The 10,475-nt window shown below is 32.2% G+C and overlaps 1 protein-coding gene across 1 annotated transcript in view; it reads right to left on the reverse strand.

Annotated features, from left to right (window-relative positions):
• LOC133190633 (uncharacterized) overlaps window positions 1-10,059 on the reverse strand; it is a 32,814-nt gene extending 22,755 nt beyond the window's left edge. Inside the window, exons 1-4 of the mRNA XM_061326323.1 lie at window positions 9,889-10,059; window positions 9,554-9,775; window positions 5,898-6,110; window positions 165-305 (exon numbers count right to left, since the gene is read on the reverse strand). Coding sequence (XP_061182307.1) covers window positions 165-305; window positions 5,898-6,110; window positions 9,554-9,775; window positions 9,889-10,045 — 733 coding nt within the window. The 5' untranslated portion in view covers window positions 10,046-10,059. The remainder of the gene's footprint in view (window positions 1-164; window positions 306-5,897; window positions 6,111-9,553; window positions 9,776-9,888) is intronic.
• Window positions 10,060-10,475: the final 416 nt, after the last annotated feature.

Below are 10,475 nucleotides of genomic sequence, written 5' to 3' on the forward strand. Positions count from 1 at the left end.
TAAGACATTTCGCGTTGTAACAGTGCTCCTACTTACTTAATTCTAATTAAGCTTATTTAGGGACGAAATGGTAGAAAGTACTATAGAAAACAGGTATAACCAATCATAATCCAATTACGGGTCCGTTATCTTTATTTTTTTATTTTTTGTTTTCATGTAATTACCTTGATCACAGAACGGTCCACTCCAACCGGGAAGACATTTGGAACAGGTAAAGTTGTCATTCAGACATTTATCTGAAGGTTCACAGTTTTGGGGACAATATGCACTGCACTTTCTTTGTCCGCTTTCACTAGGTACACATGCTAAAAATAAAAAAAAATAAACGTTTCGAGAGGGTGCTCCGCTTTGCGGTGCCCTTGTTGTTTTCTTTTTTTCATGTCATAATTATAACATTAATTTCCTTATCCATGTATAAATTACATTAAATTTGGCTATTGTTTCCATAGATGTATATTAATTATGAAAAAAAAATTAGTTTAAACAGTTTTTCAAATGGTTACACAATGTGTTAAATTTTTTGTACCCCCTATGGAAAATAAAGAAAGACTATAGCTTTATATAAATACTAATTCTAAATGTACGCTAAAATATTATATTTCGATAGTAATGACGCTGGGAAACAAGGGTGAGGTGAGGTGTTAAGTCAAGTGAAGTTAAGCTGGTAACAAGATATTCTTTGTTTGTAAGGCTCATTATTTGAATTCTATTTTAGAGGAACTAGGATTTAATTCTGCAGATGGAAATCCAACTTACATCCATAGCCCACTTTCTATGGAGGAATTCTTCAAAATCATATGTGCGTTTTAGATATTTTTAATATTCCCAACAATCAAAATGAATTTGAATTACCATATCTTTACTGGATTCCTAAACTTCATAAAAATCCTTTCAAACAAAGATACATAGCGGGTTTCAGTAAATGTTCTACCAAGCCTCTTTCTTTACTCCTCACTAAAATATTTGCTGTAATGAAGGAGAAAATTCAGGAGAACTGTACAACAGTATATCTGAGAGGTGGTGTAAATAACATGTGGATACCGGTACTTAAAAATTCCAAGGAACTTTTAGACAATTTGAAATCACAAAATTTTTAACAAAATCAAAAACATCAAAACGTACGACTTTTCAATACTGTATACAACCATTCCCCACGACACATTGAGGTGCAGGCTTTTTGACATCATAGACAGCTAAAAATGGAACTCGTAAATATACTTACCTTGTCATTGGTCATTTGCAAAATTATTTTGTTAAAAAGCTTTCTGATTGTAAACATCAGTATTCTGAAGTTGATATTAAAAAGATGCTTGACTTTCTGGTTTATTTGACAATATCTATGTAGTTTTTGGTCTTCCAACAATCTGTTTGAATTCCCATGGGTACCAATTGCACCCCCTTATTAGCAGACCTATTTTTGTATTCATATGAAGCAGATCTATTCAAAAACTTCTACTTGAGAAGCATCCTCACAATGTCAAGGTTTTGTGATTTCGGCACTCCACACAAACCCTTGACATAAGTCGTTATTTAAAAGTTGGGCTTGTGGTTACACATTACGTAATGGGTAATTATAAACTATCCAATGACAATATAATTTTCAAATCCGTCTTATCAAATTGCCCAACTCCAGAGCATATCTTTTGTGATTGTAAGGAGGACGATCTTCAAAAAATTAATCCACGATGTTTCATTTAAAGTAACTAGTCACAAATCCTACAATATTGGCACTTTCCATTTTAAAGACGAGTCATATTTATTTACAAAACTTACCTTCAATAAAAGCTGTTTTCTGATTGGTTCCAGTCCTAGACCAGAAACAAATGAAATAGTAGCTGTCTAGCCCAACTTTTAAATAGCGATTAATGTCAAGGGTTTGTATGGAATTCAGAAATTACAAAACCTTGACATTATGAGGATGTATGAGAAGAAAACACTTGCTGTGGCCTTCAACTCGACGTTTAGATTTAGATGACGTATTATCAATTAACAATCGTTACTTTCATACATAGGTCGACTCAATATACAATGTACCCCAGTGAGCTTGAAATAAAAGATACCACAGAGTCTGAAACATCTGTTTCATATTTAGATTTTTTACTAGAAAGTGACGTTAATGGTAACCTAACAACAAAGCTTTATGATAGACGTGATGTCTTCAACTTTTCAATCGTCAACTCCCCTTACTTATGTAGCAATATATCCTTATCACCTGCATACGGGGTTTATGTATCTCAGTTGATTCGATACGCAAGAGCATGCTCTATATGGCATGTCAAACGTTGCAATATTTGACCTTTTCCATTTGTATTGTATAATTTCCCATTTGTATTGTATAATTTTCCATTTGTATTAAATAATTTTCCATTTGTAATCTATATTTTTTCATTTACATTGTAAAATTTTTATTTGTATTCTATATTTTTTTAATTTGTATTGTAAACTTTTTATTTGTATTCAATAATTCTTTATTTGTATTGTATATTTTTATTTGTATTGTATAATTTTTATTTGTATTGTGTAATTTTCTATTTGTATTGTATAATTTTCCATATGTATTGTATAATCTTCCATATGTATTGTATAATCTTCAATTTTCCATTTGTATTGTATAATTTCTCATTTGTATTGTATAATTTTCCATTTGTATTGTAAAATTATACAAAACAAATGGAAAATTATACAAAACAAATGGATAATTATACAATACAAATGAAAAATTTTACAATACAAATGAAAAAATATAGAATACAAATAAATATTTTACAATACAAATGAAAAATTATACAATACAAATGAGAAATTAAAGAAAACAAATGGAAAATTATAGAATACAAATAAACATTATACAATACAAATGGAAAATAATACAATGCAAATGGAAAAGATCGAATACTGCAACGTTTTACGTGCACTAGCTCTGCGTATGAATAATTTCTAAAATTTGCTTTTGTTATCAATTTTGGTACACAATTTCGACGATTCGAACGGTTGTTTTGTGCACATTTGATTATGACGTCAGTTACGTCACAAAGGCGACGTTGCGTTGTTTCCCGTATAATTCTCTGAAAATAACTTCATAAATAGTCACAGGTACGAATCAAGTAGATTAATTCAAAGTGCATGCTATTGTATGTAAACCTCGCACATGCCTGAACCAAGATCGGGTATCATTAAGGACATACGCAACGTATCTTACCTACTGATGATTTTTCAAGATATTCTTAATTAAAGATTATAGTGCCATAAGATGTTCGTAGACAAAAAATCAGCATGCACTACGAGGGGTTTTGAAAAGATATCAATTTATGAAAATTCTTGTATAATTCAAAGAAAAATATACAAAAATTTCTAATCATTTATTGTAGATGTTTTGTTTACCCAAACGTGTTTTACAAGAAGTGTACAACAGCATATATAGACATTAAAATGTAACACACAGTTCTTTTAAGAATTGGTACTCTTCAACTCCAGGGAAAAAGACAATAAAGTTCAAACTACATTGCGTATGTCCTTAAATGACAGTCTAAATTCTGATGTGATCATGTGTATTGTCTTAGAGCAAACTAAATACGATACCAAATGAAAGGAATAATTTATACACTGTATTGTAAGTGTTACTAAACTGTAAAAGTCAATCAAAATGAGTCAGCATAAAAGTTATGGTATGAAAAAAGAAAATATTCTTAATTCTCGTAGCCAAAAACTTGAAGAGTTGTTTGCGCGCACGTTTGCACCTCAAAGAGAAGTGCGTATTACACCACGTTTGCCGAGGCGAAACTGTTTCAGGATTGAATCAATCCTCAACACTAAAAAAATGAATGAAAAGTAATTACAGTACATGTATTTTCCTGTTATCTATCATTATTATTTCAATCATCATAATTATTTTTTTTTTTATTTTGTATTTGAATCTCGTATAGTCGCTATGTATATGCAGGCTAACAAATTGTGAAATGCATTTAAAAAATAAATTTAAACAAACAACCGGACTATCAGACCTATATGGCACTGTAAACGTATTTCAAGTATCAAGTACATTTTTTCTATATAAGAAAAGCTCTCTGTGTATAAGCTAAATGCAAGTTGCGTATGGAAATTTGATTGAGAGAATTCGAAATTAGGAAATGTTTGAGAGTTAGGGCTATATACCAGCTTGCGACTAATATAGAAAGAACATTGCCGGTATCCCCCCCCCCCCATTTTTCTTAGTATTGGGATGTTTTTTCTTCACCGTTTTACCGTTCATGGTAGCTCAGTCGGTAAAGCGCTTGCTCCGTGAACGGGAGGTCGTGAGTTCGAATTTCGGCCGCGACTGACCTAAGTCGATAAAAAATGGGTAGCAACTGTTCCTTCGCCATGCGATCGGCACTTTGAAGTGAAAGTTGCGGGTCCTTCGGATGAGACCTTAAAACCGAGGTCCCGTGTCACGGCAGACGTTGGCAAGATAAAGATCCCTCACTGCTCAATGGCCCTAAGTGCCGAGTAAAGGTCAAAATTTGAAGCCCCTCATATATGGTGACGTCTCTATATGAGTGAAACATTCTCGAATGGTACGTAAAACAACATACAATCAATCAATCAATCAATCTTCACCGTTTTCGAATGAAGTGATCAAATACATGTGTTATGCCTGAAATCCTACTGAACATGAACATGCTAAAAATACATGAATTAATATTACATGTATGTCACTCGCCGTGTTTTCGCTGCATGATTATTCTAATACACTTGAAATGTTTAATATACCGTTCATTCTGACTTTGTGGGCAGAATATGATTTTTACAATACTAGTGTAAATAAGTTGCCGGTCATCCTAACATGTTTCCGCAAAAAGTGAAATGATGAATAAAATTACATTTCGCAACCACGTCACCTTTTAGATCTTGCATATTCCAAATGTAAAGATATTTATACTCATGTGTAAACGTGATTACGTTGTAGTCATACATAACGCCATAAACGGAACATTTTGGCAATATAAAAGCAAACTTTGAAATTATTTAGCAAAAAAAAAGAAAAAAAGAAAACTAGCGAGACATATTGATTTTTTTTTTTTTATCTCAAATGTTTAATTTTACTTCATCTGGATATTTTTAAAATTCTTGACTAATCCGTCTACGTCTTTAAAACGTTATCCAACCTTTCTTAAAGATACTCTTTCCGCAAAATTGGCTTAAAAACGTCATTATCCTAGATATTTCAATAGTAAAGCGTAACAATAGTACTAAAACTATACCGCGTTTACAGTAATACAGCATTAAAACTACTTCGAAAAATTTAATAAAAAATACAGATAAGATGCTATAAATTCTAAGGAACATTATATCAAATTTTCAGCATATGTTTTCTAGTAAGAATTTTTAAGCAGTAAACCCGCGACCTACCTTAAGTCAAATACTTACTGACGTTTCTCATACGTAATGTTAGACCATTACTTACATACTGATATGTCGACGGATTCATTATTTCCAAAACATGACTAGGAGCACACGGCGGGTGTGCAGAAGATGCTCACTCCTCCATTGCATCTGATACCATCTCTCATGTTTTAAGGGTCCGTGTTTGCTCTACTCCCGGTTTGTATTGTTTTAATGGACTTTTGAGCTTGAATGCTTTCCGTTATCTCCATATATTTCGTTCAATTCAATAAAGATTTTAATATTCTAGTTCATCTTTGAGTTGAAAAATGAGTCTAAGTTTGTATTACCGTAAATCTGGATATTTTAACGCAAACTAATTTACTTGAAGAAATTAGAGTCAATTCACAAAGATTTTTTTTAAATGTCTTATAAAAGGTTACCAACATCTCTTCTCTTTTAGCTTGCAGTAAAGGGAAACAGAGACAGAATAATACTAATTTTGATCTTAAATAATACATAAAACAAACACTTACCAAAGATGTAAACCTCACAGAGTGTAAGGATTTTTTCTGTACTCGTGGTATTGCCATGGATTGTAATCTCATTCACAGGTTCCAAGTTGATATTTCCCGAGTCTATCCAGATATCACTCCTCCCCACTGACGGTGGGTTCACATCAGAATAAATATGGATATTCATCCCATTCCTTGTTTTACCGGTTATAGAAAATCCATCTATTCGTTTTCCTTTAAAATGAAATATTGCCTTAGTCATTTGACTTCAGATCACACTTCACTTATCGCAGCTAGTGCCGAAGCTCAAGCGAGTTTTCCTAATACCCTATTGCATCTGTTAATCGTTAATATTTTCAATTTCTCCAGAACTGCTGGAGCTACATATAATTTCAACAAAATTTGGATCATTTGGAGGATTTAATGGGTTTTTTTTTTCAAATCAAGGATCATGTTTTCTCTCAAGGCTGTTTTATGTTTTTGATGGTTAAGAAAAACAGCTTCTATTGAATTTATTTAAAGCAAGATTACCAGACTATTTTCATGTTACGAGGGTTGTTCGGAAAGTTCGTGGACTACTGTCATAACTTTTATACTTAACGTCATATTATATCCAAACTTGGTAGAAATATTTCAACAAATAATATAAATGACGTGAATAAAAAAAATTAAATATTGAGATTTATTTCAAACTTATTTAGAGTTAAAAAAAAATGCGAAAATGGTATCGCGGCGCAGGTCAATATTTCGTAATTTACAATCAATACACTATATAATGTCTGTAGTCATTTCCTGTGTAAAAATGGCGCAAAAACAGAAAAATCCTAGACGTTCAAATTATGAACTGTTACATCGTTTCATATTCCAAATTATGACTTTATATTTTGCTTCGTTGAAAAGAAATCAATTTCAGAAGATAGGCAGTCCTCATTGAAAAGCGCAATAAAAAGATGACGTGTAGAACGTCACGGAGCAGCGGTTAACGACACGATTTTGTGTTTTACTCTGGAAAACTCCAGAAAAAAACTCTGAAAATGCTGGAAGAAGTAGGAAATATGTCAAAAGCGAGCCATGCATGTGTGTGTACAGGGGCCAGGCGGTATATGAATGATAGATACTTTGTATCAGACGAGGACGATCTGTGTGGAAACTGATTATCTGTAAAAATCTGTTTAAAAACTTAGTAAGATCATGGTGAGAGTTAGGCGCTTCACAGCTGCTAATCTTGTGAAAGCACAGTTACGCAGTAAACAGAATATAACATTGTCAAACAAAATTATGCTACTGGAACAAATGTTAGCAAAATAAATTTCACGTGATAAAGAAACGTTTTAGTAAGTGCCCTGGTATTGGGCCATACTGTGGGAAATGTATAGGGAGAATATTTGTGAGAAGTTCATGACGCTGTTTTTGACGTTACAATGTTGTTGAGTTTGCTCCGTGGGTACAAAACATGTAGATTTTTAAAATTAAATAACATGACTTCTATTAAATCACATGGAATGAAACTTCACACATCAACAAAATAAATATTTTAACATATAATTATGTGCTCATTTTAAATTTTTTGAAGATAGTATAGAGAAGATTGACATTGTCCACGAACTTTCCGAACAACCCTCGTACGTTTACATACACTCTAATTCAACAACAAATGAATCTAATTCTTAAAGTTTGTAATTATATCATTAAAATGTATTAACACTAACACGTGTGACCGTGGATTATATTGATCGCCTATGACAATGTTATCGGTGTACTAACTTACCGAATTTATCTTTGCCTCCAAAGCTCTCGCTCAAACAAACAAAATTTTCAATCTTGGCTTTCGTATTTCACATGTGTATTCCTTGCATTTGACCTCTTGACCTTGGAGTTTGATTCACTTTTGGAAAATTTACAAGATTATATCCTCGGCCATAAATTTCGATTGGTTGGAGCCATTGCTTTCATGTTTTACATGTGTATTTTTTGTGACAAGATCTTTCTTTGTGTATCATTTTTGACCTTTTGACCCTGACCTTATGGTTTTACCAACTTTTAAAAACTTTAACCTTGGCCATAACTTTTAAACAGTTAGTACTAGGGCTTTTATATTTCATGTGACAAGACCTTCCTTTGAATATCAATAATTTTACCATTTGACCTTGGAGTTTGACCTACTTTTGAAAAAAAAAAACCTAACATTAGACGTAACTTTTGAATGGCTGGTGCTTAGGTATAATATTTCAGTTTGACTTGCATTTGAGAAACTTTCAAAATAACCTTCAAAATAGTGTCACATAGGCGCATTAGTGTTTCACAAACACGTCTTTTCTTTTCTTTCTTTTTTTTTTTTTTTTTGGTTTTGTTTTGTTTGTTTGTTTGATTTTTTTTTTTTGGTTGATTGTTTTTCTTTCAATTGGCCCTGTAAAACACATGACAGCACCATTCAATTTCGTAAAAATAGTATACTTTTCTGCACCATTAAACATGCAACAGGTCCTTTTTCGTGTTGTTTTAAGGACAAAAACCGAAAATTTGGGGGTATAATGCTTAAGCCCTGACTGTCCGTCTAGCTCTCTGTTTGTCCACAAAAACTTTAACCTTGTCCACAACTTTCGATTGGTTGAAGCTATGTCTTTCAAATTTCACATGTGAATTCCTTGTAACAAGTCCTCTCTTTGGGTAGCAACGCATTTGATCTTATTGCCTTGACCTTGGAGCTTGACCAACTTTGGCAAAAATTCACCAAACTTTATCCTTTGCCATAATTTTTGATTGTTTGGATCTTTAGCTTTCATACTTCACATGTGTATTCACTGTGATAAGACCTTTCTTTGGTTCCCAGCACATTTGACCTTTTGACATTGACTCTAAAAAACTGTAATCTTGGTCATAAATTTTGAACAGTTTGTACTAGGTTTTTTTCACAGGTGTATTCTTTGTAAAAAGGCCTTCTTCTTGGTTTCATTACTTTGACTATTTGACCTTAATCTTGGAGATTGATGCACTTTAAAAAAAACTTTAACCTTAGCCATAACTTTTGAGGGATTAGTGCTTGGGTTTCCTATTTCACAGTTATATTCATTGAAACAAGGTCTTTCTTTGGGTAACAACATTTTTGATCTCTTGACTTTGTCCTAGGAGTTTGACTTGCATTTAAGAAACTTTAACCGTCACCGTAAGTGTTTCACAACTTGTTTACTATACAAATAGAAATTGCTATTTGTTATAAAGCAATATGAGCTGCAACTTTGCATTGGTGTCAGAAATTTTTGTTGTAAATTTGTAATTAACTTTTTCATTGACAGAAAAAAAGAATGTTTATAAACTTCTGTTGTTCATATTTGCGATGGAAGAAGCTTTAATTCAAGTAAAATTACATTACTGTCGTATTGTACAATATTGATGTCTTATATAATACGATAGATTTGAATGTACAGAATCCTTTATTCTGAAACAATTTCATACTTTATTTCTATCTATTGATCATAAGGGTTTAAATTACATATAAATTTATCATTATAACACATTTTAACAGCAAAATAAAATTCTCAAAAATGCAGCTTATAATGCTTTAAGAAGAATGAATGCATATATATCTTCTAAATTACATGTATATGTCATTTTCCTGGCACTAAATACGGAATAGTGTGGTTTGTATCTGTATATAATGTATTCCTATTGATTCTTACTATTTTGGTCGTCCCTGTTGGCTATTAGTATTGACATAATAGAGTAAAAGTCTTCTAGTGCAACAGTCCACGTGGGATCTTCATAACCCGAGGTATGAGTACAGGAATCAGAGTCAAAATTATGCCCGCCATCCCATCCATCCACAGCTTTGTCTGCATCGTATGTTCTGCTCTGATAGAAACTTGTCTGATTGGTCCACTTCCACAAGGCAACGTTTGTGCCTTTAAAAAAGGGAAAAACACACACATTACTTCAATAATAATTTTCAGATAATCAATAAACTGATTTACCGATCATTTTATTTTTTAATTTCTGAAAGGTTGTGAAACACTACCTCCAAATACTTCTATTTCCTTGACATGAATTTGAAAACCGAGTGATACATTTAAAACACTTGTTTTCAACACTCGACGACAAAGTATTGTCCATGTATTTTCAGGAAATAAACCATGGTAACAACTATTTTCATTGCTGTCCTTGACTGAAACCATCAATCCAGATGAAAAGTTGCCTTTTAAAGATTATCTCCAAATGAAAATATGCATCAAGGATCAATGATAAAAAATAATCTAAGAAATATACGTTCAATTTTCTCAATTCCCGTACGTCTGGCAATGACAAACTCGTTAACATAACATAGTGTTTTCGTTGTGAAATATACTTTTCAAATTATCAATATTTTATATTGCAGCTTAATTAAAGTTAAATTCTCTGTGTTTTTAACAGAATATGGAAAAGTTACATTTAGATGATAAAATTTATATTTTACCTATAATTGTTATGGCCGACACGATAAATGTATGACGTAGTTGTATATTTACATTCCTTATATTTACACCAGTAGTCCAATTTCCATCAAAAAGATGATCTTGGTATCTCAAACTGTACGCCAGGTTTCCTAAAAGCAAATATCCTGCTCCA

This window comes from Saccostrea echinata, unplaced genomic scaffold (genome assembly GCF_033153115.1).
Source record: "Saccostrea echinata isolate AGI-Se365-2 ecotype Australia unplaced genomic scaffold, CSIRO_AGI_Sech_v1 ptg000022l, whole genome shotgun sequence".
NCBI classification, from domain to species: Eukaryota; Metazoa; Mollusca; class Bivalvia; order Ostreida; family Ostreidae; genus Saccostrea; species Saccostrea echinata.